The 15860-nt window shown below is 36.7% G+C and overlaps 1 protein-coding gene across 1 annotated transcript in view; it reads left to right on the top strand.

Annotated features, from left to right (window-relative positions):
* Positions 1–15860, top strand: part of LOC124776157 (Down syndrome cell adhesion molecule-like protein Dscam2) — a 111552-nt gene that overhangs the window by 11883 nt on the left and 83809 nt on the right. Inside the window, exons 3-4 of the mRNA XM_047250997.1 lie at positions 3146–3297; positions 3396–3413. Of these exons, the coding sequence (XP_047106953.1) occupies positions 3146–3297; positions 3396–3413 (170 nt within the window). The remainder of the gene's footprint in view (positions 1–3145; positions 3298–3395; positions 3414–15860) is intronic.

Here is a 15860-nt window from a genome sequence, read left to right as displayed (position 1 = left end):
TTTGGCATAGAACAAATTCAGTCACATCAAATGTCAGTAGAAAGAAAACGAGATAAGACAAGTGAGACAGCAAGTAAGAATGTAGAACTGAAGTAAAACTTACTAGGAACAAATGTAAAATTGGGGGATTTTTAGCACTGATCTTATGGTTTTTTTTTACAGGGATTACAAATTTATGGTGTAGAATCATGAGAAACTTAAAAATGGAGAACAGAAAATTCAATTCAGACTGATATGAAAATAGAAATCTGATCTAACCATCTGAAATTACATCCTCGTGTAATTAAATGAAGCATATCTAATGAGTTTACTGAAAAAGGTGATATGCTATCGTAAGTCATACCATGGTTGTTCAAAGCCCGTCCAGCTATTGAGATTTGGTTTTCTGTGAGTTCTCAAAATTGAATGGTGAATGTTGGTCATTTCCTTTGAAAAGACATGGCCAATTTCAGTCCCCATGCCTTCCCAATTGGAACTTGTATTCTGTTTCCAATGAAACTGTCATTGACAAGATGTTAAACCTTGATCATCCCCCCAATGAGTTAGGAACTAAAGCTAGAAAAGATTCACAATATTATTCATTTAAAAATAACATTTGATTGAGACTGGAAACTAAACATTTGAAATAGACATAAAAATCAAATTCGTTCAGAAATTCTTGTTGGACATCAGCAAAAATAACTAGTGATAAATGTCACAGATTAATACTCATCAAAGTGGAGGAGGGGGGTTACATGTTAAAAAATAAAAATGTTTATTTAACTCTGATATCAAGTACAACATTTTTATTGGTTACAAAACTTAATATCTGATGTTAATTAATTAAATGCATTATTTGAATGACTTTCATTTTTTAATGCTGGTGGGTATAATAGAATTTGAGCAGAATATGTTTTGGAAGCTACATTTACAAGAGTAACCCAGGCTTAAATTTGACAACTTATGCAGCACATTCCAAAACAGGCATCAAATTGGCTTTTAGAACAGACTCTTAACAGCCTGTGACTGCACATTATTTTGCATCCTTGACAACTGGACTGCAGAAGTCATAACTCAGTTGCTGCATGCTGCTCTGTGTTGTAAAACATACAGTTTGAGAAGGTTACAACTCCAGGAGAAGATATTTTTTAACCTTGAAATTCTTACCTTTTTTTGTATTCTAGTGCAGAAGATGGCATTTCTTCGTTTCATTAGTGCATTTGTGTCAACAGATGAAACATGAATGAACACATTGAAAATAAATAGAGTGGTCATTTTCTTCAGAATCTTATAAAAAGTAATCTCAGCAAACTTATTCTCAGACAAAAGTTAAGCTACTTGGTGACAGAGTTGTACAGCATAGGAAATTGCTATCCTTCTGAGAATTTGGGGTTGGATGTCAGACAGGTATACTGTAACTATTTTTACTTTGTGTTGGCTGTTGAAACTGCACATTGACAATGACTTTGCAAGGAAGGGACAGAGAACAGGTGGGGACTTAACCTAAGAAATGGCGTAATCTCCCATGAACAGCCTGACAATCAAACAAAGCCAAGCTTTGTAATGCCTACTAAACCCACAATGTTTTCTGTTGCGTTCACTAGTGCTGAATCTGCACTGTTATTTTTAGAAATGAATAAGAATTTTGTAAACATTAAAAGGTCTGTACTCTAGAAACTGGAAGGGCCAAGTCTACCCTCTTTCCCCCATTGCAGATGCTCATTGCTGTAGTATAGATTATTAACTAGCTGTCAGACTAAAACATTTTCCCCAATAATGCCCTGATATATTTATAGACCAGCCACATGATTATACTAATTTTGTCCTGCTAGTTGCAATTGTTCATGGTCAAGACCACACATTGATTTCGTTAGTAGAAGAATGAATAAATAAACAAAAGATCCAAGCAGTAGAAAGTGAGAGCAAAACTCTACTGCCTAGTTTGTCATTTGTTTCAAGTTTTGACTGTTTAACATCAGATTAATTATTTTGTTGGGGTAAGGAAACCCCTCTGTTTTACAAATCACATTTCTAGTTCGTTGCGTGGGGGTAGACATGTGGTCTGAGGTCATGGTTTGGGCGGCTTCCCCCTTTGGAGGTTCGAGTCCTGCCTTGGGCATGGGTGTGTGTGTTGTCTGTCCTTAGCATAAGTTACTTTAAGTTAGATTAAGTAGTGAGTAAGACTAGAGATTGATGATCTCAGCAGTTTGCTCCCATAGTCCTTACCACAAATTTCAAAAAGATTTCTAGTTCTGAAATTACATGTATACTTGTTTTTCAAGTATCTATTTGAGGTTTTTTTGTGCTAATAGGTATATGTGGTGTTATTGTTCCATGTTTATTGCTCGTATTTAAACATGCAGGGATCCAGATCATGCCAAATGCATCCATTCTTTGGAAAGAGCTATGTCAACCTCAGAAATAAATGTGAATTCCTGTAGCAACAAAGAGTGATTAATTTATAATAGTAAGCTAGGTATTGGATCTATCTTGGATGTGTTTTACCTGTTTCACTGCAGATTTTATTAGTTTCTGTTTTTGTAAGTTTTACATCTATTTCAATAAGTTTTCAGTAATAGGGCCTTATGATGAGGCACATCACAGACTGTGAACTTCAAACAGAAAGAAGGTCTTGTAAATAATATATTTCTGCTATCAGTCATCCTTTTTAAATTTTATTGGCAGATCTAGATTTCAGCTAGAAACTAGCCATTCTCAATGCACTATCATTTTTGATCAATGCATGTAATGCCTGTTGGTCGGGCTTCATCTACCGTTCATTGAGCACTGTATTCAATGAACTGTGGATGAAGCCTGACCAACAGGCATTACATGCATTGATCAAAAATTATAGTGCATTTAGAATGGCTAGTTTCTAGCTGAAATCTAGATCTTCCAATAAAATTTAGAAAGGACGACTGATAGCTGAAATCTATTATTTACAAGTCAATATAACAGTCGCTGCGTGCAACAACCTTCTGAATGGAAGGTAACCTGAGAAAGAAGACCATCAGGAACATGTTGTGGCTATAGAGTTTCTTTTTTAACTATAAATTCCAAACACTAATTTACATTGTCATGTAAGACAAAGACTATATTATGAGACTTTGTATCTATTTTAAGAACATTAGCGCTAACTGATAAAATACAATTTTCTGCCAAACAGTGAAAAACCAGTACAAGGCAGCAGTGTGAAAATTAATGACGAATGGCAGCTTTACATCAGTCCAGTTACAGCTTTACATGCTGGGAATTACACATGCTCTGTGGAAAACATATTTGGGAAAGATGAGATTACATATTATGTGACAGTTCAAGGTAACTTAAGAAATATATATCTACTTTTTGGATGTGTTGAAAATTTTCTATTTGTTTTAATAATGATGTATCTTGGTGTCTTTTTCATGCACCATCAGGAAACAGAAATAAGGGAAGTAAGTATTTTCCATTTTGCATTAACCTTCAGTTTTTTAATTGCTTTCACTACTAACTACCAGCTGTACAGCTTGTTCTGCATCATTACTTACAGGTAATACCTCATTTAAAATCTTCAGGGCTCATCAGTACTATTAACGTAAGCAAATAATGATCATTTGTTAGGGACTTGACTAGGAAGCACTGGCAACATTGAGGTTCATCAGTTTCTTCTGGCATATTAGTTGGTTGAACAATGCGTGTGTGTCCTGTCTGTTCATAGTGTCAAATGGACCTCAGATTTTGGTCTTCAGAAGGCTAGAGCATACAAGGTTCTGTGCTATTGTGGCAAAACATTTGTTGAACAAACAGTTTGCACCATTGAAGGTAACTGATAGCATACTAGTAGCACACTCAACTGATGTGTCCTGACAAGTTGGCAGTCACAAAGCACTGTTTGTCTGGGACTCACATGATTACAGCATCACGATTTTAGCACAGATGTCAAAATACTGGTACACTGTCATTACAGGTACACACCAGAGGAGTTTCACAACTGGAACTGCAGCTGTAGTCCCAGCAAGGCTTGATTACCAGCAATGAGTTCAATTAAGAAGGAATTCAATAAACACGGCATTCAATAAACACAGCAAGCTGGTGGCCGGGGCAGATGGAGTGCCTACATACATGCCTCCGTAGCCAGGGCCCCACACTAGGTGTTCCCAGTCACAGTCACCAACACAATCACCTCTTTGGCATTGAATGTGAGCCTTTGGATGTAGATTACATAGGGAGTGCTCAGTGGAGGGAGGGGATGTAATGTAAGTTGGCCATGCTATCCCAGGTCATTTTGTCAGCTTACCTAATTATGGCAACATGGCTCTTCATCAAAATATTGTACAGCCCAATGAACCAGTAGTAAAACTGTGGCGTGTTTTGATCTGCTAGCAACAATAGTTACGATGACATGGCTTTCACCTTTTCTGGGAAATCAAGCTGAAATTTCTGGGCATTGTGCAGCATATGAGAACTTACACAATTGGATGATGATGTTATTTATGAGGTTCTCAGGGTCATAGAGATGCCTAAAGTATCACTAGTAACCTTTCCTCCCAATGAGATGAACTCCTAAACAGTTACACAGACTGTTTACCAGATAATGAATATTCAGTAATCTTTTTTGAAAAGTGATCTGTTCATAACACACTGAGTATGGAAAAGAACAGATATAGTCATACTGTTTTGATTACAATAATGATGGAGAAAAAGAGTATTATGTAGCACAACTTTATCATACAGAAAGAGGACGCGTACATTTAGTACATTTAGGAGAAAAAAACTGGATTAAATTTTATTATTGGAAACTGATGTTGCCCTCAGAAGTGGTTTATCCACATCCGCAGATCAAGATTTAGGTTTTCCTAAAGCTCTGAAGCTGAATACTGAAATTCCTATTGAGAAAAGACTGAGAGAAAATTCCTATCCTGAGCTTGCATTCCACACCTAATAACATCTTTCTCAATAGACTGTTATGCCCTAATCTTTCTTCGTACCATCATTTGGAAACAGAATTAGTTGTTGCATGTTATAGAAATAAGTAAGTGTTCACTTCAGTGATACTCAACTACAAAAAGTTAACCTTATGACCAGCTCCTTACAAACTTATAGCATTTGACTGTGATGATGTCCATGCAAAAAAAAAAAAGAAGTATGTAAACCGTTACTGTTTTAGGATGTTTGTTTGCTAGAAGATGGTCATTTGACTGAAACTAGTCCATTAATAAAATACTACTTAACGGTTTTTGGTTGAAAATGTCATTCATCGACGTATCAGGGCTTCATAAGGACTGTTGGCCCTTAGGTCGTCTATTGCTGACCTTCCATGTTGGCAGACTGCTGTACTGTTACAATCACCTCTTATATTTTTCTCTTATTGGGAAGTAGCTGAGTAGTTAGTATGTGAGTTTCTCAAAACTGTATAGTTTTTCTGCACTCATTATGATGTTCTTCATTAACTTGCTGCTCAGACTTGCAGACTTAAGCTGTCTTTGTAGACTCCAAGCATGTGCAGCATGCCAATCACACTCTGTGTGTGGCTTGTCACATCTGTGATTTTGTTGCTGCTTTTGTTGGTTACGTAAGCCTTTGAACACACAATACAGATGCTAAGTGGCAACCTTAAAAAATACATCACTCTGAACAGACACACTTGATATGCAGTTATTGTTATATTGAGATTCACAAAAGGAGGAATGATTATTATCTAATATGGGAACAAAGACTGCATGAGTGAAATTTTCCTGGTTTATCAGATGGATGACAACGTAAACGTACACGAATTGGAAGATATACAATGATAGCACTTGGACTGGAAGCTTATCTATTCCCACTACTGTTATTGTCATCTACATCTATGTATATACTTTGCAAACCACTGTGAAGCACATGGCAGAGATTACTTAGTGTTGTGCAACATGTTTATGTACCATCCCAATCCAACTGAATACGGAACATGGAAAGAATAACTGCTTAAATGCCACTGTTTGCGAAGTAATTGGTCCAACCTTATCTTCACAGTCCTTAAGAGAATGATATGTAGAGGGCTGTAAATATTCTTTCAGTTCTTCACTTAATAACAGCTGTAATTTGTATAAATACCCTGTGAGATAGTGTGGCCATTGATTGCACTAAAACACTTTTATATGTCTTGACCACAGTATTTATTCATGTACACATTGTGGCTTTCTCCATTTCCAAAGGCTACAATAAGTCATCAGTGAGAAAAGATTAAGGTAATACTAAAAGATGAACATTACACAGTGAAATAAAGCACTCACCAGAAATATATAATATCATTTGTGCATATGAAGTCAACCTTAAGTAGTGACGAGCAAGTACAAATTGATTTTACAGTACAGTGATAGTGTAAAGTGAAGAAAGCTACTAGGTGGCATTGCAGTCATAATGATTATGATGCATCACCATTTTTCAAATAGAAAAATATTCTGCAATTAATGAAAATAATAAGCATTAACAGCCATATTTCTTTTGTTTGTCTATTACATAATATAGTTAATTTTACATTATATAAGTCAATGTAGAAATTCAGTGTATTTAATCAAAACTAGTTAATGCTAGTGTATAACAGTGGGTGACATAATGGAAAATTGTTACAAAATTGTAGACTGTGAATGATATGCAAACCAGCATCTATGGAAGAAGGTACACAAGGCCAAAATCATTGATAAGAAAATGTACATAAATATAAAACAAATTATGATGTCATACACAAGTCAGAAAGTAGCAGGTATTTAAAAATGTGTAAAATATTTAAAAAATAATAGAAATATATGCAATAAAACCTAATCAGCAACCAATGTAAAACAATCAATCAATCAATAAATCTATTTATTCATCTGTTAACAATATACATTGTATGGATGTAGTCAATTACAATATAGTTTCTTATCTTTAATTTGTTTCAAAAACCTGGATAATAAATACAAATATTTTATATCAGTATATATAAATAATATTACTTTTACATATTCAGATATTCTTCAATGCTATAAAAACTGTGTGTTAGTAAAAATTGTTTGAGATCTACCTTGAATTTATGAAATTCTTTAATTTTCTTTATTGTAGAAGGCAATGCACTAAAAAGTATTTTGGGCCGTTAGTTTACACTTTTTTGGTAGAGTGCTTCTTTGTGGGTGTCTCTGTGAAAATCATCCCTGTTCTCTGTTTCATGGTTATGAACCTGATTATTTAATGTTGAAAATTCCTGGTGAGTTTTCAGAAAGCATACACATTCATAGATGTATAAGCAAGGAAGAGTCATTATTTTAAATTCTTTAAATATTTCCCTGCATGACATCTGCAAGGAACCCCTTTCATTATTCTAATAATGTTTGAAAGCTTGTTTTGGCATACCTGTATTTCCCCAGAAGATCACACCATATCTAAGCAAACTGTTCATGTAAGCGTAATAGGCACACAGCAATGATTCAGTGTTGCAGCATTCCTGAAGCATTCTTAGCACATAGCAGCATTTACTTAATTTTTTACTCAAAACTTCTAGATGCTTTTCCCATCTCAAGTGCTCATCCACCCATATACTGAGGAATTTCGTGTATGGAGCTTGTGCAATAACATAGTTCTCTAACTCAGCTTTTACTCTTCTTCTAGCTTTAATTTTAATATTAATGAAATTGATCAGTACCGTTTTATCCTTATTTATGATCAAATAATAATCACTAAACCATTTTCCTGTCTCATTTATTATCCTAGAGGCACTCTGCTGTTGATCATCCTCAGTGTATCCTTTTATAAAAATGCTAGGGTCATCAGCGAACATCACCGTTTCTGCAACTGTCAGATGGTTTGGCAGATCGTTTATGTACACCAAGAACAACAAAGGGCAAAATACCAAAGTTCAAGGATGGGGATAGAAAACTCTTGGAAATACATTTATTATATATTCATTTCTGCTCAGAATTTGCAGTGAAAATAAGTTTCAATGCCAAAACACTGAATTTCAGAAATTTTCATTTTTTATACAACTGGAAAAATCCTTGAACATTTGTTCCTGATTAAAGATCAAAGTGATATTTTTTATTAAAAATTAAAAAATAATGAAATTATCTATTTAGTCTTTAATTGTGAATAAATGTTTGAGCAGTTTTTTTTTCAGTTGTCTAAGAAATGAAGTTTTATGAAATTCAGTATTTTGGCATAGATGCTTAATTCCTTTATTGTTTGCGAGCAGGAATGAATATGTACATACATATGCTTCCAAGAGTTTTATATCCTCAGCCTTTAATTTTCTGTTATTTTATCATTATTTTACAACATGTTGCTACTTGGGTTTTATTGCATATATTTGTCTTTTATTTTTTATATTTTTACGTATTTTTTGAAATATTTGTATGTTTCGTGATTTGTGGAGAACATCATAAAACAAATTATATTTATTTATATTTTCTCATACCTATTTCTTTAGATGCTGAATTGCACATAATTTGTAGTATATAATTTTATAATGGCTGTCTATTACGTCACACATTGTCCAACACTAGCATCCTATAGTTTTGACCGTATGCACTGAACTCCTACACTTGGTTCATATAATGTAAAATTATATATATTATTTGAATATAATAGAGGGAAACATTCCACGTGAGAAAAATATATCTAAAAACAAAGATGATGTAACTTACCAAACCAAAGCACTGGCACACAAACAAACACAAACATACACACAAAATTCAAGCTTTCGCAACCAACGGTTACTTCATCAGGAAAGAGGGAAGGAGAGGGAAAGATGAAAGGATGTGGGTTTTAAGGGAGTGGGTAAGGAGTCATTCCAATCCCGGGAGTGGAAAGACTTACCTTAGAGGGGAAAAAAGGACAGGTATACACTCGCACACACTCACATATCCATCCACACATACACAGACACAAGCAGACATTTGTAAAGGCAAAGAGATTGGGCAGAGATGTCAGTCGAGGCAGAGGTACAGAGGCAAAAATGTTGTTGAATGGCAGGTGAGGTATGAGTGGCGGCAACTTGAAATTAGCGGAGGCTGAGGCCTGGTGGGTAATGGAACGAGAGGATATACTGAAGGGCAAGTTCCCATCTCCAGAGTTCTGACAGGTTGGTGTTAGTGGGAAGTATCCAGATAACCCGGACAGCGTAACAGTGTGCCAAGATGTGCTGGCCGTGCACCAAGGCATGTTTAGCCACAGGGTGATCCTCATTACCAACAAACACTGTCTGCCTGTGTCCATTCATGCGAATGGACAGTTTGTTGCTGGTCATTCCCACATAGAATGCGTCACAGTGTAGGCAGGTCAGTTGGTAAATCACGTGGGTGCTTTCACACGTGGCTCAGCCTTTGACTGTGTACACCTTCCGGGTTACAGGACTGGAGTAGGTGGTGGTGGGAGGGTGCATGGGACAGGTTTTACACTGGGGGCGGTTACAAGGGTAGGAGGCAGAGGATAGGGAAGGTGGTTTGGGGATTTCATAGGGATGAACTAAGAGGTTACGAAGGTTAGGTGGATGGCGGAAAGACACTCTTGGTGGAGTGGGGAGGATTTCATGTAGGATGGATCTCATTTCAGGGCAGGATTTGAGAAAGTCGTATCCCTGCTGGAGAGCCACATTCAGAGTCTGATCCAGTCCCAGAAAGTATCCTGTCACAAGTGGGGCACTTTTGGGGTTCTTCTGTGGGAGGTTCTGGGTTTGAGGGGTTGAGGAAGTGGCTCTGGTAATTTGCTTCTGTATCAGGTCGGGAGGGTATTTGCGGGATGCGAAAGCTGTTTTCAGGTTGTTGGTGTAATGGTTCGAGGCTTCCGGACTGGAGCAGATTCATTTGCCATGAAGACCTAGGCTGTAGGGAAGGGACTGTTTGATGTGGAATGGGTGGCAGCTGTCATAATGGAGGTACCGTTGCTTGCTGGTGGGTTTGATGTGGACAGATGTGTGAAGCTGGCCATTGGACAGATGGAGGTCAACGTCAAGGAAATTGGCATGGGATTTGGAGTAGGACCAGGTGAATCTGATGGAACCAAAGGAGTTGAGGCTGGAGAGGAAATTCTAGAGTTCTTCTTCACTGTGAGTCCAGATCATGAAGATGTCATCAATAAATCTGTACCAAACTTTGGGTTGGCAGGCCTGTGTAACCAGGAAGGCTTCCTCTAAGCGACCCATAAATAGGTTGGCATACGAGGCGGCCATCCTGGTACCCATGGCTGTTCCCTTTAATTGTTGGTATGTCTGGCCTTCGAAAGTGAAGAAGTTGTGAGCCAAGATGAAGCTGGCTAAGGTAATGAGGAAAGAGGTTTTAGGTAGTGTGGCAGGTGATCGGCGTGAAAGGAAGTGCTCCATCGCAGCGAGGCCCTGGACGTGTGGAATATTTGTGTATAAGGAAGTGGTATCAATGGCTACAAGGGTGGTTTCTGGGGGTAACAGATTGGGTAAGGATTCCAGGTGTTCGAGAAAGTGGTTGGTGTTATTGATGAAGGATGGGAGACTGCATGTAATGGGTTGAATGTGTTGATCTACGTAGGCAGAGATACGTTCTGTGGGGGCTTGGTAACCAGCTACAATGGAGTGGCCGGGATGATTGGGTTTGTGAATTTTAGGAAGTAGGTAGAAGGTTGTGGTGCAGGGTGTCGGTAGGGTCAGGAGGTTGATGGAGTCAGGTGAAAGGTTTTGTAGGGGGCATAAGGTTCTGAGGATTCCTTGAAGCTCGGCCTCGACATCAGGAATGGGATTACCTTAGCAAACTTTGTATGTAGTGTTGTCTGAAAGCTGACTCAGACCCTCAGCCACATACTCCCAACGATCAAGTACCACAGTCGTGGAACCCTTGTCTGCCGGATGAATGACGATGGATCGGTCAGCTTTCAGATCACGGATAGCCTGAGCTTCAGCAGTGGTGATGTTGGGAGTAGGATTAAGGTTTTTTTAAGAAGGATGAGAGGCAAGGCTGGAAGTGAGAAATTCCTGGAATGTTTGGAGAGGGTGATTTTGAGGAAGAGGAGGTGGGTCCCGCTGTGACGGAGAACGGAACTGTTCCAGGCAGGGTTCAATATGGATAGTGTCTTGGGGAGTTGGATCATTAGGAGTAGGATTAGGATCATTTTTCTTCGTGGCAAAGTGATATTTCCACTAGAGAGTACGAGTGTAGGATAGTAAATCTCTGACGAGGGCTGTTTGGTTGAATCTGGGAGTAGGGCTGAAGGTGAGGCCTTTGGATAGGACAGAGGTTTCTGATTCTAATCAACACAATCTGGAACCACAACACCCCAATTCAGTTGTTAACCTTTCCTCCGAATCTCTCTCCCAATCAGAATATTTGAAGTAGCTGGTATGGTAATACACGCACAAAAGATTGTAATTGTGTCAGTGTATCAAACTCCAAGTTCTAATGAAATAATATTTACAGAAAAAATTAACACACTAATTTTGCAGTTGTCCAAATATAAACAACATAAAATTATAATTGTAGGTGATATTAACATAGATATAAGGGCAAAGAAGAAAAATGTTCTCTATATGGTTAATTCTTTGAAGTCATCAAACTATTATTGTCTTAATGAAAAGCCCACCTGACAGAATGCATGTCTTGATAACATTATTAGTAATGTATATAAAGATACTGTTGAATTTGACGTAATAGAATTAGGAATATCAGATCATGCAGGACTATGGCTTCGAATAGAAAATTCAAAACTCAACACTAAAGAAAGACAAGTGACATATTGACTTCTAGGAGAATCCAATGTAAACAACATGATTAATGAGTTACAGGAAATTGATTGGTCTCATAAAATTAATAATAATAAGGCAACTGATAAATGCTTTACTATTTTCCTCACAGAAATTAAGCACACTGTAGAAAAGACATGCCCCACTGTAACCAAAAGACAACATCTTGATAATACACATAAGCAATGTTGTACTAACAAGTGGTACACTCCAAAACTTGAGATACTACTTCTAATTCTGAAGAATAAGTCTTAATAAAAGTGATCAAGACAAGGCAAATTACATAAATATGAGAAAACTTTACAAATTAGGAATAAAAGGGGCCCAGTGCAGTGCAAATGATGAATACATTTTGAATTCCAAAAATAAATGTAAAGCAGCCTGGAATGCCATAGGCTAAAACAGGAAATTAATAACATCAATAACGAAAACAACTTTCCTGTAGACTGTGATACACTCAATGATTATTTTGTAAATAGTGCAACTACCACTCCACTCAATAATTCTACCATAGATGCAGAGGCACTACTCATCCATACAAAACAGGCTAGTGAGAAATTTACTTGGACCCCCTATCACCCTAAATGACATTTAGAAATTGATAAACAAACTAAGCAATTCCAAAACAGAAGACTATTATGGACTCAGTAATTTCATCATAAAGTGTATAGCAAAGGAAATCAAAATGCCACTTCTCTCACTGTCAAACAGAGTACTAGATAAAGCAATTTTTCCAGAATGTCTTAGGCTCTATCCAAAATAATAGAAAATTGCATGCATATGCAGCTATACAGCTATTTTGAAAGCAACAGACTATTAAATGAACAGCAGTTTGGATTCAGGCCTCACCTATCAACTGTAAAAGCAATTGAAGCTTTGGTGAACAATGTATATGAAGCATATGAAAAGAGGCTGCATATATCTGGAACACATTGATTTAAGCAAAGTATTTGATTCAGTGTCTCATGACATAATCATTAAAAAGTTAGAATACTATGGCATTGAAGGTATACCACTCACCTTACTCAATTCTTATGTAAGCCATAGGTTACAGCTTGTATATGAAAATAAACAGAGATCAGCAATACTCCCTATAGGAAGACGAATACCCCAAGGCTCGGTTCTTGGGCCTTTCCTGTTCATTGTCTATATTAACGATTTCTCGAATTGTATATCATATAAGAATATACTGTACACTGATGATATAGCACTAATAATCTCGGGTGACAATTTACAAACTGTGCTGGATAACAAAATAGAAATAATGCAAATGACTGGTCACTGGTGTCAGGCCAATCAACTGTGCATAAACAATACAAAAACAGAAGAAATAATTTTTAATTTAAAAGCTACAAAAAGTAAAAATAATGCAGTGAAACTACTTGGATTGCACATAGACCAAAAACTCTCCTGGGAAGAATACACCAATCACCTGTGCAGCAAACTAGCCTGTGTATTTTTTTTACTGTACAAATTGAGAAACAGTGTGAGCAAACAGCTATTACTCCACTCATATTTTGCTTTCTTCCGTTCCCATGTGGAGTATGGAATTTTGCTCTGGGGTAATTCCTCGGGGGCTAAATGTATTTTCAGATGGCAAAAGAAGGCCATTAGATGTATACTAGGATTAGCACCCAGAGATTCCTGCAGAAACCACTTTAAATATCTCGGTGTAATGACAGTACCTAACATGTACATATATAACTGTTTAATGTATGCTACAGAAAATCTGGACAAATTCAGCACGAGATGTGATGTACACACACACAATACCAGAAATAGTCACTTGTTGTATTTTCCTTTCTTGAGGCTAGCTGTTGTCCATAATAACTATAAACATTTGGGCACAATTTTTTTAAATTAGTTACTATAATCAGCTCGTACAGCCCCATTTAATAAATTCAAGAGTGTGTTGCAAAACTGGTTAAATAGCAGTGAATTCTATACAATTGAAGAATTCCTAGGAAATACTCATTATAAGTTTTTAATAAGTGATAAAGAAATGTTTTCAATTCTTAAATAAGCTAAATACTTCTGTGTATGCAAGTGTTTATTGCGCTTAACTGTACTCCATTGTAAACTTTCATGAAGCCAATTGTTTGAAAAATACTATAAGGCGAATAAAAAAAAATCATTATTTTCCTGTCTCAAAAATGATGATGTATCCTAATCCCCACACCTGGAATACCATCTAGTGACTTTCTCCACTTCACTCTAACACTGTAGTGTAAAATCAATACACACTTGCTTGTCACAACTTAAGGTTGACTAGATACTTTGTATTCATATTGGACAAATCTCTTTGGCTTATTATGGATGGGTGATATTATGTGTTCCTGGTGAGTGCTTTATTTTGCTGTGCACTTTACACTTTATGGTATTACCATGACGTTCCTTCACTGATACCAGTTTATGTATTTTTGCAGCCTTTGAAAGTGGCAAAAGCCAAAATGTGTAACGTGCAGTAAATAAACTAGGAAAATTTTAGCAATTAAATTCACTCAGAAATATGTGATCAAGACATATAAAAGTGTTTGAGTCTTCACTTAGTACTGGTTCTTGAAACATTGTAAGTAGGCTTGAGGGGTTACTGGCAGTTCACATGAAGTTTTCTCTACTGAGCCAATATATGATGAAGGGGCTCAGCCACCATCTTTTCTTGTGCCACTTATAACTACCTCTTATATTTTTGCATGTATTGCCGATGTACTATATTCAGGAACAGTATCAATCATCAACCTTTGAAATTCAAACACTGAGTCTCAATGTTTATGCTCGGTCATAATTGCAGAAACATCACCCCTTTCCTGCTAGTGAAGTCTTGTTGGTTGGTGACTTGCTAAGTCACCCAATAGCCATTGCAGCCACCACCCCACACAAAGACAAGTAAAATGAGCTCACCTACTGGATGTGTGGAGATGGGAAGCGACCCTTTAGCGATAGGAGTGCAGGTAGGGGTGAAATCATTTTGTAAAATGCTGAAAACCCCGTTCTTTTTGTGCAGATCATGTGCTATGACAGAAATGTCACACAGAAGCAGAATTAAGGTTTTGCAACAGCACATTTTAAAGACTTTCAAGTTCACATATGACATGATACAGTTGCAAGACCTACATACATTATTCATGTATATACTGTGCATCACACATTGTAGATTGTAAAGATTGGCTACAGTGATAGAGTCGCATGAAGCAAAACTGAGCACCCGAGCTTTCCTATAAATTTACATTTTACACAATGTACAGAAATTCACTGGGATGACTTCTGATCAGCTTGTAATGTCAATTGGGGGAGTAAACTCATTTTTTCAAGTCTCTGTTTCTCTCATCAAGCCTAAATTCTCTCATCAAGCCTAAAATAACACTTTAATGGTGGTGAGCATATGAAGTGTGACTTACAAGAAAAGCATTAAACAATAACAGCAATGGTGACAAAGTATGTTATTAAGCAGATTTCCGCATTTATTCTTATGGTTTAACCTCTTAGCTGCTGTTATGTTTTTGGTTTAATTTAACATGTTCATCAATTTTTGTTTTTTTTTTTTTTTCTTCTGGGTGACTGACATAAAGGATGATCTCTCAAAAACGCATGTTTTGAATGTATAATTTGTAGTCATAGCATGTTGGAAAACAGCTCAATTACCTTGTACTTAGGTATGAATTTCAATTTTTTGATAAGTTTTTACTTTCTGTTACACACCTTTGATTTTTTAAGAACTAATGAAATTCATTACCGTAAATTATTGTGTAAACTTTGTATTGTACATCTGATTTCCTTCACTTAGACAGGTTTTACACAAAGTATTGGAGAGGATTGTGTTTTTTAATCATATATGTCAATTACATGTTATTTTGCTCATATTTTGTGAGGTTTTAACATTTTCGTCAATTGTGTGTTTCTTAAGTCTGGACTGCACAAAAACGTAAAATCGGGGTTTCATTGTAATTTTATTTTCCAATTATCCTTCTAATGAAAAGAAAGTGTGCCACCCACTTTACCTGTGGTTGAGTGTATATGATCATGTCTTTCCATCTCTCTACAAAGTGTTAAACCAAGGTATTTGTATGACATGACTGCTTCCATTTACTCTCTGATACTATACTCAACGATACCACCTATCTGCATAGTGTGATGTTGTCATGTCCTGGTGTGTTTTTTGCATGGGATTGAGCAACAGAGGTTTGTGGTA

This window comes from Schistocerca piceifrons, chromosome 2 (genome assembly GCF_021461385.2).
Source record: "Schistocerca piceifrons isolate TAMUIC-IGC-003096 chromosome 2, iqSchPice1.1, whole genome shotgun sequence".
NCBI classification, from domain to species: Eukaryota; Metazoa; Arthropoda; class Insecta; order Orthoptera; family Acrididae; genus Schistocerca; species Schistocerca piceifrons.
The sequence above is the reverse complement of the archived record's forward strand: the minus strand, read 5'-3'. Positions and strand labels throughout refer to the sequence as shown.